This window comes from Pseudophryne corroboree, chromosome 6 (assembly GCF_028390025.1).
Source record: "Pseudophryne corroboree isolate aPseCor3 chromosome 6, aPseCor3.hap2, whole genome shotgun sequence".
Lineage (NCBI taxonomy): Eukaryota > Metazoa > Chordata > Amphibia > Anura > Myobatrachidae > Pseudophryne > Pseudophryne corroboree.
Genome location: NC_086449.1, coordinates 591,112,823 through 591,130,108, shown reverse-complemented (window position 1 = coordinate 591,130,108; position 17,286 = coordinate 591,112,823). Strand labels below are relative to the sequence as shown.

General features: G+C 42.8%; 1 protein-coding gene across 8 annotated transcripts in view; it reads left to right on the top strand.

Annotated features, from left to right (window-relative positions):
- Positions 1-17,286, top strand: part of SIMC1 (SUMO interacting motifs containing 1) — a 116,090-nt gene that overhangs the window by 42,617 nt on the left and 56,187 nt on the right. For all 8 annotated transcript variants that reach the window (XM_063928007.1, XM_063928002.1, XM_063928003.1 and 5 more), the window contains exons 6-7: positions 11,757-11,843; positions 11,945-12,073. In XM_063928007.1, the coding sequence (XP_063784077.1) occupies positions 11,757-11,843; positions 11,945-12,073 (216 nt within the window). The remainder of the gene's footprint in view (positions 1-11,756; positions 11,844-11,944; positions 12,074-17,286) is intronic.

Sequence of the window (17,286 nt, the reverse complement as noted above, 5' to 3'; positions counted from 1 at the left end):
ATGTCTTGGGCTCTCTCTATTGGGAGGAAGACCTTCATTTGTTCCGTATCCAGTATCATACCTAGGAACAGTAGTCGAGTTGTCGGAATCAACTGTGACTTCGGTAGATTTAGAATCCAACCGTGTCTCTGGAGCACTCTCAGAGAGAGCGCCACACTGCTCAGCAATTTCTCTCTTGATCTCGCTTTTATCAGGAGATCGTCCAAGTATGGGATAATTGTGACCCCATGCTTGCGCAGGACTACCATCATTTCCGCCATTATCTTGGTGAAAATCCTCGGGGCCGTGGAAAGTCCAAACGGCAACGTCTGAAATTGGTAATGACAATCCTGTACAGCGAATCTCAGGTATTCCTGATGGGGGGCATATATGGGGACATGAAGGTACGCATCCTTTATGTCCAGAGACACCATAAACTCCCCCTCCTCCATGTTGGCTATTATCGCCCTGAGTGATTCCATTTTGAATTTAAATCTTTTTATGTACAGGTTTAGGGATTTCAGATTGAAAATCGGTCTGCCCGAACCGTCCGGTTTCGGGACCACAAATAGGGTTGAGTAGTAACCTCTTCCCTGCTGGTGCAGGGGAACCTTGATTATCACTTGCTGTATACACAGCGTTTGAATTGCAGCTAACACTACATCCCTGTCCGATGTGGAAGCTGGTAGATTTGAAAAATCGGCGCGGGGGCACCTCCTCGAATTCCAATTTGTAACCCTGGGAAACTATTTCCAACACCCAGGGATTCAGGTCCGAACTGACCCAGGCCTGACTGAAAAGTCGAAGACGTGCCCCCACCGGTGCGGACTCCTCAGGGGAGCCCCAGCGTCATGCTGTGGCTTTTGGAGCAGCCGGGGAGGACTTTTGTTCCTGGGCACCTGCCGAAGCAGGTGCTCTCTTGCCTCTGCCCTTACCTCTGGCGAGGAAAGAGGATCCCCGACCTCTTTTGGACTTGTGCGACCGAAAGGACTGCATCTGATAGGGTGTTACTTTCTTTTGCTGTTGGGGAATATATGGTAAAAAATTTGATTTACCTACTGTAGCTGTGGAAACCAGGTCCGTCAGCCCATCCCCAAACAATACATCCCCCTTATAGGGTAGTACTTCCATATGTTTCTTGGAATCCGCATCACCCGTCCATTGGCGAGTTCATAAGGATCTTCTCGCTGAGATAGACATGGCATTGGCCCTAGAAGCTAGCAATCCAATGTCCCTTTGAGCATCCCTCATAAATAAGACTGCGTCTTTTATATGGGCTAGAGTTAGGAATATAGTATCCTTATCCATAGTATCAAATTGATCTGTCAGCTCATCTTTCCAAGCTGCATTTGCGCTACACACCCATGCCGACGCAATCGTCGGTCTTAGCACAGCACCCGTATGAGAATAAATACCCTTTAAGGTAGTTTCTTGCCTGCGATCTGCTGGGTCTTTAAGGGCCGCTGTGTCAGGAGACGGTAGCGCCACTTTCTTGGATAAGCACATCAGGGCCCTGTCCACAGTGGGGGGTAATTCCCAAATCTCCCTGTCCTGCTTAGGGAAAGGGTATGCCATAAAAATTCTTTTGGGGATCTGCGGTCTCTTATCCGGAGTCTCCCAAGCTTTTCCAAAGAACTCATTTAATTCATGAGATGTGGGAATATTTATAATCTGTTTCTTTTCCTTAAACATGTGTACCCTTGTGTCGGGGACTGACGGTTCATCCACAATATGCAACACATCCCTTATTGCCACAATCATACACTGAATAGTTTTAGTCACCTTAGGGTGCAATTTTACTTCGTCATAGTCGACACTGGAATCAGAATCCGTGTCGGTAGTAGTGTCTTGTGTTAAGGGACGCTTTTGAGACCCCGACGGGCCCTGTGAGTCGGTCCAGTCTGAGGATTGACCGCCTGATGTCCCCCCTAAACCAGCCTTATCAAGCCTTTTATGTAAAGATGCCACACTTGCATGCAACGTATGCCACATGTCCATCCAATCTGGAGTCGGCACAGCCGACGGGGACACACCACTCATTTGCTCCACCTCCTCCTTGGAGAAGCCTTCCGCCTCAGACATGTCGACACACACGTACCGACACCCCACACACACAGGGAGTTACCTATAAGGGGACAAAACCCCAACCAGGCCCTTAGGAGAGATAGAGTATGCCAGCACACACCCAGCGCTTAAAAACACTGGAATATATGACCAGATAGCGCTATTATATGTTTATAATTGTAATCTCCACTCACTGCGTCGCCAAAGTGCCCCCCTCCTCCTTTTTCCAACCTGTGAAGCTCAGCAGGGGAGAGAACAGGGAGCCAGCGTTTTCTCATGCAGCCTCTGTGGAGAAAATGGCGCTGGTTAGTGCTGAGGATCAAGCCCCGCCCACCCGACGGCGGGCTTCGGTCCCTTCATCATATACTAATAAAATGGCGGGGGTCCGCGGATTTACTGTCCCACAGCCTAATCCATCGTATTTTTGGCCAAATCGAGGTTTATTGCTGCCCAGGGCGCCGCCCCCCCCCTGCGCCCTGCACCCTTCAGTGCCTGCTTTGTGTGTGTGACTGGGAGCAATGGCGCGCAGCTTACCTCATGAAGATCTGATGTCTTCTGCCGCCTGAAGTCTTTTCCTCAATACTCACCCGGCTTCTATCTTCGGCATCTGTGAGGAGGACGGCGGCGCGGCTACGGGACGAACCCCAGGTGAGACCTGTGTTCCAAATCCCTCTGGAGCTAATGGTGTCCAGTAGCCTAGAAGCCGTGCCCAACTTTACAAGCCAGCTCTGCTTCTCTCTCCTCGGTCCCACGATGCAGGGAGCCTGTTGCCAACAGGTCTCCCTGAAAATAAAAAACCTAACAAAATTCTTTTTCCACAGAAAACTCTGGAGAGCTCTCTGCAGTGCACCCATTCTCCTCTGGGCACAAGATCTAACTGAGGTCTGGAGGAGGGACATAGAGGGAGGAGCCAGTGCACACCCATTCTAAAGTTCTTTTTAGGTGCCCTATCTCCTGCGGAGCCCGTCTATACCCCATGGTCCTTACGGAGTCCCCAGCATCTTCTAGGACGTAAGAGAAATATGGTAACACACGCATTTACACGGACATGCCACAGAGATGGATTCAACACTTATTTCATGCAGTACATAATTGTGGTGGTATCAAGCGCCAGACATCATGATGATTTAAAATTGTATATGATGGAGTGGTGTCATGTATGTGTATTATTTGAACGAAACAAGATAGACCAGTCATGTTTACTATTGAAGCAACCAGATTGATGTTTAGATTCATTTGATACTTGTTATTAAGTTGTAGGATATTGCAACACGGAATTATGATTAAATGTATAAAAGCTAAAATCACTTTTATTAGAACAATAGATACTCCAAACAGGTAATGAACAGGAAACTCAGGCCAGCCCCTTTGGACGTCCCCAAGGCTGAACATGTTCAGCATATACAAAGGAACTGGTGACTCATCGTGAATCCCTCCCCCAGAAACTAGATAACACATTGACCACACAGGAAATTAGTGACTGTAAGGTCTGAGATGATGATGGAATTGCTGGCAGCTCAGTTCCTGTTTTGGTCTCAGAGGAAGATTGAGTCCCAGCATTACTTTACAGAGAGAGAGAGAGTGATATGGAAAGACGAATTTATATTACTTAAGGATAATGGTATTGTATGCTGGCATGTAACTGTATGTAACTTTATGTATTAACTGCTTACTGTGTGAGTTGTAATCATGTAACTATAGGTATACAGTACTTTGTAATATATATTGAATCCATATCCTTTTAATAACAAATATATACATCAATGAGCTTTGGAACTCAGATAATGTGTGGGTGTATTGTTTTCTCTAATGGGATGCAGTGTTTTGCGATGTACAGCGCACTTTTATCGTATATGGTAATAAGATGCGCCTGGCGTCTGCAATATATATTAGAGCGGGCATTTTAAATATTTGTGAGAAATCAATCTGGCATTCTTAGATGGGGGCTGGTCCGCGATATCACGTTCTTAATGATGCACTGTACATTATAAACGCGACGCTGTGGTCGATCAGCTTGTGATGGACGCATCCTAAAGCTGAGAAAATCATCATATCCGTGTGTATTGTTGTGTTATTAGTAAGACGCTGATATAAATTCAAGGGACAATGCGTTTCTCATAATATTTAAGATGCTAAAATGTATTTTTATTGTTGCAAAACAAGGTTCAAATAAGTCATCTTGTGTTTGATTCAGATTGGATTGTTTATCTGTTTAAGTAGGTTTAAAAGTATATTTAAAAGTTGCTGCATAGTCTTGATATAGTTTTTATTTTTAACTCGGGCCTAAAATAACTTCTGGTGCTTTTATGATGTGCGATTTCTTTGTGACAAAGGAAGCCGCATGGTCTGTCCTCCATTTTGGACTAACCACATGGCCTGTCCACCATTTTGTGTAACCCTCATGGATGTGGAAGGGGGAGGAGCAGTGGCCATTTTGGGAAGGTCATTTTCTAAATGGCTGATTTTCACTGCTCGGAATAATCAGCTCTCCTTGGTCACATCAAACACCATTTATGAGTTACCAATGCATTTATTTAACCCATGCCATAGTCAATTACAAATAGTTTCAGCTGGGCCTAGTGAGAGTTAATAGATGAATACTTAGTGTAAGAATTACACACAGATATAAAAAAAGTTTTTTTTCTTTTACCTCTAGGATTCAGTTAACTCTGCTTGCTAGTTTAGGATAGCCATTGAAATGTTAATTAACCTCTCCCACTACCCTCTTGAACAGGCATATGAACCTCTGTTGATATGCAAATTAGAGACTTTGAAGGAAATGCATTCATTCAGTAGGTGTGTACTGTGTGGGGGTTCTATGAGAGTCAAGTGGTATATATATTATATAAATATATATTATATATAATATTATAATTGTGTGTATATTTATATCAGTGTATGTTCTGCAAGATAGCTATCCAATCTGAATCATATCATTTAAATTATTGATTATTGCTAGAGTCATTATAGATCTGTGTGAAATAGGATACATTTGTTGCTATATAGTTAAAACTAAAATAAATGTTTAAGGAAGTAAGCGTAAAGACACAAACGCAGGTCTGCATAAAAGTTTATACAGAACAAGTTGTGTCTAGTGGGCAATAGTAGTTAGTATTGCTCACATTTATAGAAGCTGTGTGATTTGTTTTATTGCGGACGCAGGGTTTTGTACACGTGTCTCGGACAAAGTAAAGGACTGCGCACGCAGCGTAAGAGACACGCACGGTGGCGTGTTTGCACAAAGTGCGTAAGAATGCGGGCACTAAGTACAAATTATACAATAGTGTAGTTTAGTTCAAAGGTGGGATAGTAGACATTTAATACAATAGCAGATAACTATCAGATTTCAAAAGCAGGTTACTCTAAATTTAGTTTAAAAAACTGTATTGCCTCTGGGGTAAAGCTGCCAACCTGAATGAATCCAAATTTTCTGTACAGAAAAGACAAAGTGTACTTGAGCGAACGTAGGAGTGAGTGGAACTGAACCCCAGAAGTCAGGTCCCGTGGTACATCAAGTAAGAGGAGGCTTGGTGGGGTGAAGTGGCTGACTCACGTTAATATAGATTGAAATACGCAAATCGTGAGGTGATTTGCAGAGGAGCGTGATAGTGCATAGTATTGCGATTGAAGTTAAAAGGTTTTTGTATTACGCTCCGAACTGAGGGTCGCAGTTTGTACATCGACCCGTGGTTGTACGGCAGATAGGTAACAAGTACCTATATGCTGTGCGTTTGGACCGCGCATTTGTGGGTGCGATATATATAGCGCAACTGGATACCCCTTTACGAGCTTTTGCGTAAAATCGCGGTATCATTAGCGCTGTATAGAGCATACGCAAGTGTGATTTGTGTATAAGTGTATAGGGAGTTTTCGCTGGTCTCTCTCAGGAAAATCTCCAACGGTGTATATTCACTGGAATAGGTAAGTCACTCCTAAACACTTCCAGTGAATAGAAACCAGATAGGGGCCTCACTGGGTACGCGGTGGTCACTATTGGAGTGAGTCGGGGTACTCATCGGAGAAGGAGTTGGGTGAAAGCGCTCTAAGAACTTTCACAGTCTATCTGCGGTGTGCATTGGGGATTGCGTAAAAAGGAAAAAGTCCGCGATGGGATCCAATTGCACAAGCAGTGGGCGTTTGGTAACTAGGGTTCAGGTTGAAGAGCCGCGGCTCAAGGGGTCAGCGAGGTTTGTTATTTGTGGTAAATATGGATCACACACGGAAGACTTTTTGTCTGAATGGGAACGTATGACTGACAAAGATAGGGTACCATTCCCTAAAGTGAGCAGCTTTGAACCAGAGGTATTGCAGAACTCAAGGATAAGAATATGTCTGATAAAATCCCGAAAACAAAGGGTCAGACATACAAATTGTTTAAACCTGTGACAGCAAGAGGGGTTGGTGAGTTTGATCCTCAGGTGGTATTGCAGGTGGTATGTTTAACCAAAGTCATATAAGACAAGAATGGAAATATAAGAACTATTTGAACTTGTAGCAACAATAAATAAGTAGGAAGAAAAAAAAAATATAATGCAAGTACACCGCCATATGTAGATGTGGAAGCAGTTACGGCCAGCATACAAACTATAGAAAATAATAAAAATATGAAAAATATGACTGTAACCTATATATGTACTAATGAATGTTGAAGTTTTATTCAGGAGAAGGTGACCTGATCGTTTTCAGCCATTTCTCATGTACCCAGAGGAGTATCCAACCGGTAAAAGAAGAGCAGTAGCCTGTGAGGAAGTGGCTGAGACCAGTGGAACAGGTAAGTATGGTATCATTTGTGTACATATATAGTAAAACCCAAAAATAAAATTAAAAAAATCAAGAAAGTAACGTCAGAAATGGAGAAAAAAAACCTGTCCGCACATTAGTATTTGCCAGTAGGAAAGCGGACAGAGACAAGGTAACCCCAGGGTATTTCTTTCAGTTACCATATAAGAAGTATTCATTCCTAGTAATGCCCCTAGTCAAGATGAGCTTGGAAATGTTTGTTGAACTATGTACAGACCCTTAGAACGGGATGAGAAGGATTGAATGAAATACTTCGCATGACCTAGAAGCTTGTTAAAAATTTTTTTTGTTTTTGTCTCTTGCAGAAATAGAAAACTCTCCATCTGGATAAGACCACTGGTAAACACTAATTCGGCAAATGGGAGGTGGCTGTCTCTGTGCAAATGAATGGGCTCAATAAGGCATTGAGTGTCAGGGTGCAGACTTCTTTGCAAAATTGGAAAGGGGTCACAGTAGCTAATCTTAGATAGTGTGCTATTGAACATCACAAGAATAGTGGTTGGCGCAAAGTACAACAGGTGGAGAGGTTGAGGATGGTAAGTATACTGGCACATACAGGAAAGACCCATCAGTCCAAACCCCAGATCCCTAATGGTCAATAATATGTTACACTTGTAGGAAGGAAGGGCATTTTGCCAGAGATTGTAGGAGTAGTAAGACACATAGTCAATATAGATCCCCTAGACAGAAAACACAAGCCACATTATTAAACACATAGACGGGACCAAGGGACATATAGTAAGGAATCATAAGCCATATAGAAAACACAGATTCGGTTAATGGGAAGAACAGAATAAATGCAACTTACTAATGTTACATTTCACTGTTCTAGATGCATGTCCATCACAGGTAGAGGAAATTATCTCACAGATACCGGGTTCCCTATGAACTTAGGATGGACAGGACACTGGATTGATGGCTGGGATAGTCCCAGTAGAGATAAGACACACATAATTTTTTTTAAGGAGTAGACCAAGTAGAGAATCACTTCCCCGTAGTGCCCAATCCAGTTGTCAAATTTTTATAAAATCTTCTCCACCTCTACAAACTCATCTATCACCAACCTCTATTCTGTTTCTCTACAGTTTTCCTCTTCATCTTTTGCGTTCACACAGGGTGGTACAATACATGGACCCAAGTACAGTTCAAACTCCACATGCCTAGGTCCTTCAGAGTTCTGCCCAAACCCAGTATATCTCAACAGCACGATGACACCAGTATTACTGCAGTGTGCCTTGTCATGCACAAATGGTGGAGAATGGGAATACTGGTGAAGGGAAATTGTGTATAGACACTGATATGCCTGTTGGTGAATGGCAAACCTGACATTTTCTTTTTAATTTTCTTCTTTTTTCTCTTCTCTAGAGATGTTTCTTTTTTACTTTTTTTTTTTTTTGAGTTATGCTCATGTTACTCTACATTGCAAACACACGATAGAAAATTAAACTGGGTAGAGGTATTTCCTGCCGCCACGGATCCTGCTGTGTTTACCGCAAAGGAAAATTGCGCAGAAATTTGTGTGTAGATAGTGGTACCCCTAGAAGTAGGAGCAAAGCTTGAAATTGTACTATTGTGATCATAGATACTGCCACTAGTATTATGTAGCTTCGGAACCACTCCCAGATCTTCACTTAACGAATCACCCTCTTCTAAATTTGTTGTTGTTTTGGTTTTGGTATTTGTGGGGGGGGGTTTTGGGTTGTTTTTGGAAGACAACCTCATGTCATGATTGATCCACACAATGATCAGAAATACACCAATGAGGTGACAGTACAGTACCTTGTTGAGATGAGCCAGCATTTGAGAACTTGACAAAAGAACTTGAAACTGTTGATTGCTGGTATGCCAAATGCTAACTGTCTTGATTGTGAACCAAGAGATTGTGTGATTGTTCTTACGCTCAGGTTGCCTAATAGACAGGTGGGAAGGACCATACCAAGATTTGTTGACAGCACTAAAGGTCGCCGAAAGAGAGACTTGGGTCCACTCGTCCCACTGCGAGAAGGTCGCTGACCCAGAGTTATTGCTCACATTCATCGAGTTGTGAACCGTGTGTTCCAAGTGAACTGTGTGTTCAAAGAGCAAGGTGGAGAGCAAAGTGAACTGTGTGTTCCAAGTGAACTGTGTGTCCGTGAAGACTGAGAGGCGGCACTGTTGAACACTACCTGAGCGTACTAAAGGACTGCAGAAAGACCAGTCATTGTAATTGATTTGTTATGAACAAGAGTTGTTTTGTTCTATTTCTCTTTTCTCTCTTTCCCGCTGACAAACATTTTCTTTCAGGATATTCTATTTTTGCGAGGTTTATTTTTTTATGAGGAGTCGAGTGTGGGACTGGAACTGGTTCTGTAGGAAGGAGTGATCTCCTTATAGGATCCCAGGATTAGCCGATCAGTTTGTTAAAGTCAGAGAAAAATCAAAGGTCTAGTAGTTATGGAGTTCAGAGGTAATCAGGAACAGTCAGACAATGGCTATTCACACATTGCAGATAAAGAGCTCACTAATATATGTGGAAGAAAGGTTTATGAGTGGCTCTCCCCGAACTCCGAAGGTTTATGTTATTTAAGAAGGACACTACTTATAACCCTTGTTCAATGATTAAACAGACCTAGCATACGTTCCAGAAATGGAAACAATGTTCAGAAAATGTTAGGAATATGTAGATCATGAAAAAAATTTATGTCACTGTCACGATTTGAATCCAAACATCAGTGTACAAAGACGTAGGTACATGTATGTGTGAAATGTTCGTCGCAAATCAGACATTATAGGCCAAAGCACTGTCCCAGCATACTCTATAGGTTGAATGTTGTCCCACACCCAACCAGTGGTCCCGTGACCGCCGAGTGCATATAGAGGATGTCTCGTCCTCCTCCCTGTCTTCCCCAAATATAGTCAAGTGTCTTATTTGCGAAATGCATACATACTTGTGTCTAGGTCACCGATTATGGTATGAATTATTTTTTTCTTATGTTAATAATTGATGGCAGTTATTGTTTACTGCCAAAGGGTGGACTGTCGAAGTAAAAAAAAAATTACATAAAGAGAACATACAAACTACACACATATAAGTCGCTATACTTGCAAATACGCGCAGCGAGCACAGCAATATATGGTAACACACGCATTTACACGGACATGCCACAGAGATGGATTCGACACTTATTTCATGCAGTACATAATTGTGGTGGTATCAAGCACCAGACATCATCATGATTTAGAATTGTATATGATGGAGTGGTGTCATGTATGTGTATTATTTGAACGAAACAAGATAGGCCGGTCATGTTTACTATTGAAGCAACCAGATTGATGTGTAGATTCATTTGATACTTGTTATTAAGTTGTAGGACATTGCAACACGGAATTATGATTAAATGTATAAAAGCTAAAATCACTTTTATTAGAACAATAGATACTCCAAACAGGTAATGAACAGGAAACTCAGGCCAGCCCCTTTGGACGTCCCCAAGGCTGAACATGTTCAGCATATACAAAGGAACTGGTGACTCGTCGTGAATCCCTCCCCCAGAAACTAGATAACACATTGACCACACAGGAAGTTAGTGGCTGTAAGGGCTGAGACGATGATGGACTTGCTGGCAGCTCAGTTCCTGTTTTGGTCTCAGAGGAAGATGGAGTCCCAGCATTACTTTACAGAGAGAGAGTGATATGGAAAGACGAATTTATATAACTTAAGGATAATGGTATTGTATGCTGGCATGTAACTGTATGTAACTCTATGTATTAACTGCTTACTGTGTGAGTTGTAATCATGAAACTATAGGTATACAGTACTTTGTAATATATATTGAATCCATATCCTTTTAATAACAAATATATACATCAATGAGCTTTGGAACTCGGATAATGTGTGGGTGTATTGTTTTCTCTTATGGGATGCAGTGTTTTGCGATGTACAGCGCACTTTTATCGTATATGGTAATAAGATGCGCCTGGCGTTTGCAATATATATTAGAGCGGGCATTTTAAATATTTGTGAGAAATCAATTTGGCATTCTTAAAACGAATATTACAAATGATGACAAATGAGAAGATAAATAATACAGACATCATACAATGAATTGAATACAGATAATATCTCCAATTATGGTTAAAAAAAACAACAACAAAAACGGTAAAATTCAAAAAATATAAATGTACTGTATATTATCTAGCTGCACCTCAGTAGTTGAAATTCATGACATTTTTAAGTCCACATCAATAGCCAGTTGCTGATCATTATTCTCATTGCAGCATTCGGCGAGCTTACACACCCCATTAGCACTTTAGCAAGTCTCCTTCCAACCGCTTGCTCACTGCGGCCAATGCTTATTGATAGGTGCGATGAATCTGCTTCCATTTCCATAATCTACTCTAAACATTGGAGTCCCAACAGGGATCCCAGGGAAATCCAAAGAGCTTCCTCAAATCTTCTGTTCTACTTACAGTCTCAGTGAAGAAAGCCTAAAGAGAAGTATTGCTCCCATAATGGAAAACACACCACTTAAGTGTGTACTAACTGGGGGAATGGAACTTGGCTGAAGAGGAGCACTGATCAGAAGTGTTGACTTCCAGCACTCGGATTATGAAATGGCCTATGTGGCCACACAGCTGAGTAATATGGGAGACACTTGCTTAAGGAGGGTGTTAACATCTATACATTTACCTGTCAACCTTTTAACATCTCTGCGGGTCATGGGTTATGACCGCTTCTCCCTGTATACAGTTGTTTCCAATGCAGAAAATATTAAAGTTGTGTTTTATCACATTTGATATTAATACCTGGCTGAAAATAACAGCAAATAGCAAAACCAAGAGCAATGTACTTATAAACCTTTGTGATGGCCAAGTATGCTCCAATACCAATTAGGCTGTCTGTTAACACTTTCTGTAATTTGTCTGTGTTACAGAAATGTCATACACTGGCTAATGGATAACATTTCTGGAATTGGCTTGGACAAGGAGCTGGATACCTGTTCTGAGTGTGACAGAGAAAGGTAAGGGGTTGCTCTATCCCTGATCTATGTTTTGTCAAATAAGCAGAAGCATACAGCTTTTTAGTCCCTTTTCTTTCTCTTTCCTTCTTTCCTGTAAACAGGATGGTTTTCCTTCTACAACGCATGCTCTCTATAGCAGTGGAAGTTGATAACTTACCTACAATGAACTCAAACAGGATAGCTGACTTCATATTCCCCTATTTTATTGTCTTAAAAACCCGGCAACAGAGGTAACTATGTACTATATACTGTTATGCATCTATGAAGACCTTTTAGCTCTCCTATTTAACTGTGCAAGCAAAATTCCAAGGTCATAAACATGTTTTTATGCCCAAACTATTTTCTGCACATATCAGCAATTTTCTGTTGCATAAGAACTTTCTGAGTATGTCAGTCTGTGATCTGCAAATGTTCAACAACAGAAGAGGCGAGTGGATGAAGGTGTTATGTAACAATTTTCTTAAAAGAATAGTTTTTTTTCAGTTGAAGATGTTATGACCTAGGGATCATAGTTGTAAGGAATAAAGTGTTGTCCGCACAGACCTAAAAATGAACTCAGAACAAAATGAGTAGAGATAAAAGGACAGTCAGTATATAAGTAACACTTATACCCCTGTTTATTGTAACATGCACATCTGTGCTTATATATCTGTTTGTGACACGGGGGGTGCTCCCTGAGAGTTAGGTTAAGCTATTTCACAAAAATTACCAAGAAAGGTAGACAAGAACTCTCCTAGAGTGGGGCACTCAAAAGTGTAATAATACGTGTGCAACAATATAGGATCAAGAGAGAAAATATGATAAGACTTAACTTTTATTAAAGATCAAACATTAAAAATACTTGGAGATATTCTCTCTTATTCTAAAAAGGCGAAATATAAACACAATACATATAGTGCAACATACAACAATTTAAAAGGTACAGGTAATTTGCATACTCCAGCGGGCCTTGGCCCTTTATATAGTGGAGAATAAATATATGAATAAGACTCTAATAACAGTAAGTCAAGACCTTAAAGCATGTTTCGTGGTTCTGCTGCCTCGTATGTGCTATAGCATTATATACGTGGTGAGAGACTGGCATGAGTAAGGGTCTCTCACCACGTATATAATGCTATAGCACATACGAGGCAGCAGAACCACGAAACATGCTTTAAGGTCTTGACTTACTGTTATTAGAGTCTTATTCATATATTTATTCTCCACTATATAAAGGGCCAAGGCCCGCTGGAGTATGCAAATTACCTGTACCTTTTAAATTGTTGTATGTTGTACTATATGTATTGTGTTTATATTTCGCCTTTTTAGAATAAGAGAGAATATCTCCAAGTATTTTTAATGTTTGATCTTTAATAAAAGTTAAGTCTTATCATATTTTCTCTCTTGATCCTATAAAAACAAATGTGTTGAACAAATGCGCTGCCTAAAACAATGCCGCCTGCTTGAAAAATACAGGAATCCTCATCAAATTCCAAAGAAAGCAAAATGAAACATAAAGATTTAACAAGTGGGCGCAAAGAACCTACATAGAGAATATCCTCAAGGTGATGGATGATTCCAGGGATATCACAGACTTTGTTCTTAGATACTCAAACCACCATATGATCAGTCAGGTAGAAATTTTCTTTATGGAGATATTCCAGAAGTGTCACAATCAGTGTTCTAAAATTCCCAATCCACCGTGTAGGTCAATCAGGTGGTGGTATTCTTTCTCTCAATGTAAAAAAGAATAGATCATGGTGCAGATCAAATTTAAAGGGACAAACACGTTTTAATAGACACAGGACACTCACAATTTGCCTAAAAAGAAAAAGCATGTAACCAATCAAATGGTACAAGTTGGAGTGTGGGCCTCTAACATCATCACGTTACCCTCCCAGAATGGTATTGGGACACCACTGGTGGTTCCGGATAGCACACCAGTTGGAGCAGGCTTTGAAGTCAGAAGTCACATCCACAGCAAGCAGAAAACGCCACCAGCTTAACGCGTTTCGGACAGTACTTGTCCTTCCTCAGAAGAACAAGTACTGTGATAGAAGAACACAGTCTGTGATATCCCTGGAATCATCCTTCACCTTGAGGATATTCTCTATGTAGGTTCTTTGCGCCCACTTGTTAAATCTTTATGTTTCATTTTGCTCTCTTGATCCTATATTGTTGCACACGTATTATTACACTTTTGAGTGCCCCACTCTAGGAGAGTTCTTGTCTACCTTTCTTGGTAATTTTTGGGAACTAGGGATCATAGTAACAGATTTCCAAATGTAGTGAATATTGTATAAGATTCATGTGAAAATTAATATAAGTAAAAATAATGTATTGTTAACTAAAATATCCCAGGTTCTCCTAAATGTAACATAAAACCTTCATTCGCTCGCCTCATCAATTACTGCAGCAGGCAACAAGTTAGTTGATACAATGATCTACAATTGTGTCCTCATAGATTTAGCCTCAATATGCCACGCAGCAGGAGATGCCTGTCATGAGCTAGCCGACCGGTCCCATGCAACCCGGCTAGCAATGGGCATCGTCTTTTTCTTTTATTTATTTTTTTCTCTTCCGTCCTAGGGGATACTGGGAATCCATTTATTACCATGGGGTATAGACGGGTCCATTAGGAGCCATGGGCACTATAGACGTTCGATTGTGTGTGCTGGCTCTTCCCTCTATGCCCCTCCTATCAGACTCCGTTTAGAAAATGTGCCCAGAGGAGCTGGTCACGTCTCTGGAAGCTCCTGAAGAGTTTTCTACATTTATTTTTAAAGTTTGTTATTTTCAAGCAGGACTAGATGGCACCAGTCTGACTACTTTGTGGGACTTGCGGGGGGTGGGGGGGGGGAAAGGCCCAACCCCAGTCCCAGTAAGGGTTAATGGTCCCGTACCGCGCTGACAGGACGCTAGCTCCTGAGGGAACTAGTCGCAAGCCCCACCACGGCGAGCGTACATTCCTGCAGCACACCGCCACCCCTAACAGAGCCAGAAGAATGAAGAGTGGTGAGTACTAAGCCAGCGTCCCAGTTAGCGGGTCGCCGGCCATTATGGCAGCATGAGGGTACAGAGATGCACGGCTTCTATACGGGGCGGACTGAGTCTCCTGACTTAGTATACTGTAGTGTACACAGTACCCAGACTGGCACTACAGCCATAAAAGGGGAATGTCTCCATTTTATGCACACAGACACATAAGACAGTATAAAGAAGGGAAGACTGCGCGCCATTAAAGGGGCGGGGCTTCACTATGAGCGGATTCAGCAGCTCACAAGCGCCATTTTCCCTACTGCAGCTGACACAGACGCTGACTGACAGGGACGCGCAGCTCCTCCGGAAAGCCTCCAATCTACCTCAGCGGTACCAGGGGGCTATAGCAGGGGGGAGCAGTTTACTAGTGTATTAAGTCCCTAATCTAGGTATTTAGTCTGTGTCCAGGCTAAGCTTGGCATTAGCGATAAGGACGCCGTGTGCTGGTTTAATACTCTCTCTGTCTCTCTCTGGAAGGGCTCTTTGTGGGTTAATTATGCTTTTAAGCTTTTCCTGTGTGTGTGCTGTCACTACTGTAGTATGTCAGGCAAAGAGTGTGTTTCATGTAAGGCACAGTGTTCCTCTTCTCCAGGGTGGGTTCACTAGTGTGTACTCAGTGTAGTATCCCTCCCCAGGCTAGTGGGGCAGAACCAGCATGGCTGGACTCCATTAGGGGAATGATTTCCACCATTTCTACAAAATTATCTCGTAATGAAAGAGACGCAATACTTAAGACAGTCTATGGATGAGTTTATGAAAAAGGACTCATACCCAGTCCAGCGTCTGTCCTCTACCATTTGTCCGCAATAACGTACTTTTTGTCCCATAACCTGCTTTCTGACTCTGATAATGAGGGGTCAGAAATGGAGGAAGGTGAGGTGGCCACAGAGGTAGGGGAGGGTACTCTGTCACAGGGTCCAGAGGCTCTCATACATGCTATCAGAGAAATTCTAAATATCCCTGATAAGGTGACAGAGAAGAGTGAGAAATCTTACTTTCTCTAACGTCCTAGTGGATGCTGGGGACTCCGTAAGGACCATGGGGAATAGACGGGCTCCGCGGGAGACAGGGCACTCTAAGAAAGAATTCGGACTACTGGTGTGCACTGGCTCCTCCCTCTATGCCCCTCCTCCAGACCTCAGTTAGAATCTGTGCCCGGACGGAGCTGGGTGCATTTTAGTGAGCTCTCCTGAGCTTGCTAATAAGAAAGTATTTTGTTAGGTTTTTTATTTTCAGAGAGATCTGCTGGCAACAGACTCTCTGCTACGTGGGACTGAGGGGAGAGAAGCAAACCTACTAACTGCGTATAGGTTGCGCTTCTTAGGCTACTGGACACCATTAGCTCCAGAGGGATCGAACACAGGAACTCACCCTTAGTCGTCCGTTCCCGGAGCCGCGCCGCCGTCCCCCTCGCAGAGCCAGAAGACAGAAGCCGGCGAGTGAAGCAAGAAGACATCAAAATCGGAGGCAGAAGACTCCTGTCTTCATATGAGGTAGCGCACAGCACTGCACCTGTGCGTCATTGCTTCCACACTAACCCACACACTCCGGTCACTGTAGGGTGCAGGGCGCAGGGGGGGGGCGCCCTGGGCAGCAATTGAGTACCTCCTGGCAAAATAGAGCATATATACAGCTGGGCACTGTATATATGCATGAGCCCCCGCCATTATTTTTCACAAAATCGCTGGACAGAAGCCCGCCGCTGAGGGGGCGGGGCTTCTTCATCAGCACTCACCAGCGCCATTTTCTCTCCACAGCTCCGCTGAGAGGAAGCTCCCCAGGCTCTCCCCTGCAGAATCACGGTAGAAAGAGGGTAAAAAGAGAGGGGGGGCACATAAATTTAGCGCAAATTCACTAATACAGCAGCTACTGGGTAAACACTAAGTTACTGTGTAATTTCTGGATTATATAGCGCTGGGGTGTGTGCTGGCATACTCTCTCTCTGTCTCTCCAAAAGGCCTTGTGGGGGTTCTGTCCTCAAATAGAGCATCACCTGTGTGTGTGGTGTGTCGGTACGATTGTGTCGACATGTTTGACGAGGAAGGCTATGTGGAAGCAGAGCAGGTGCAGTTGAATGTGGTGTTTCCGCCGACGGCGCCGACACCTGATTGGATGGATATGTGGAAGGTGTTAAATGATAATGTAAACTCCTTGCATAAAAGGTTGGATAAAGCTGAAGCCTTGGGACAGTCAGGGTCTCAACCCATGCCTGATCCTACAGCGCAGAGGCCGTCAGGGTCTGAGAAGCGCCCACTATCCCAGATTGTTGACACAGATATCGACACGGACTCTGACTCCAGTGTCGATGGCGATGATGCAAAGTTGCAGCCTAAAATGGCTAAAGCCATCCGCTACATGATTATAGCAATGAAGGATGTATTGCACATTTCAGAGGTAAACCCTGTCCCTGACAAGAGGGTTTATA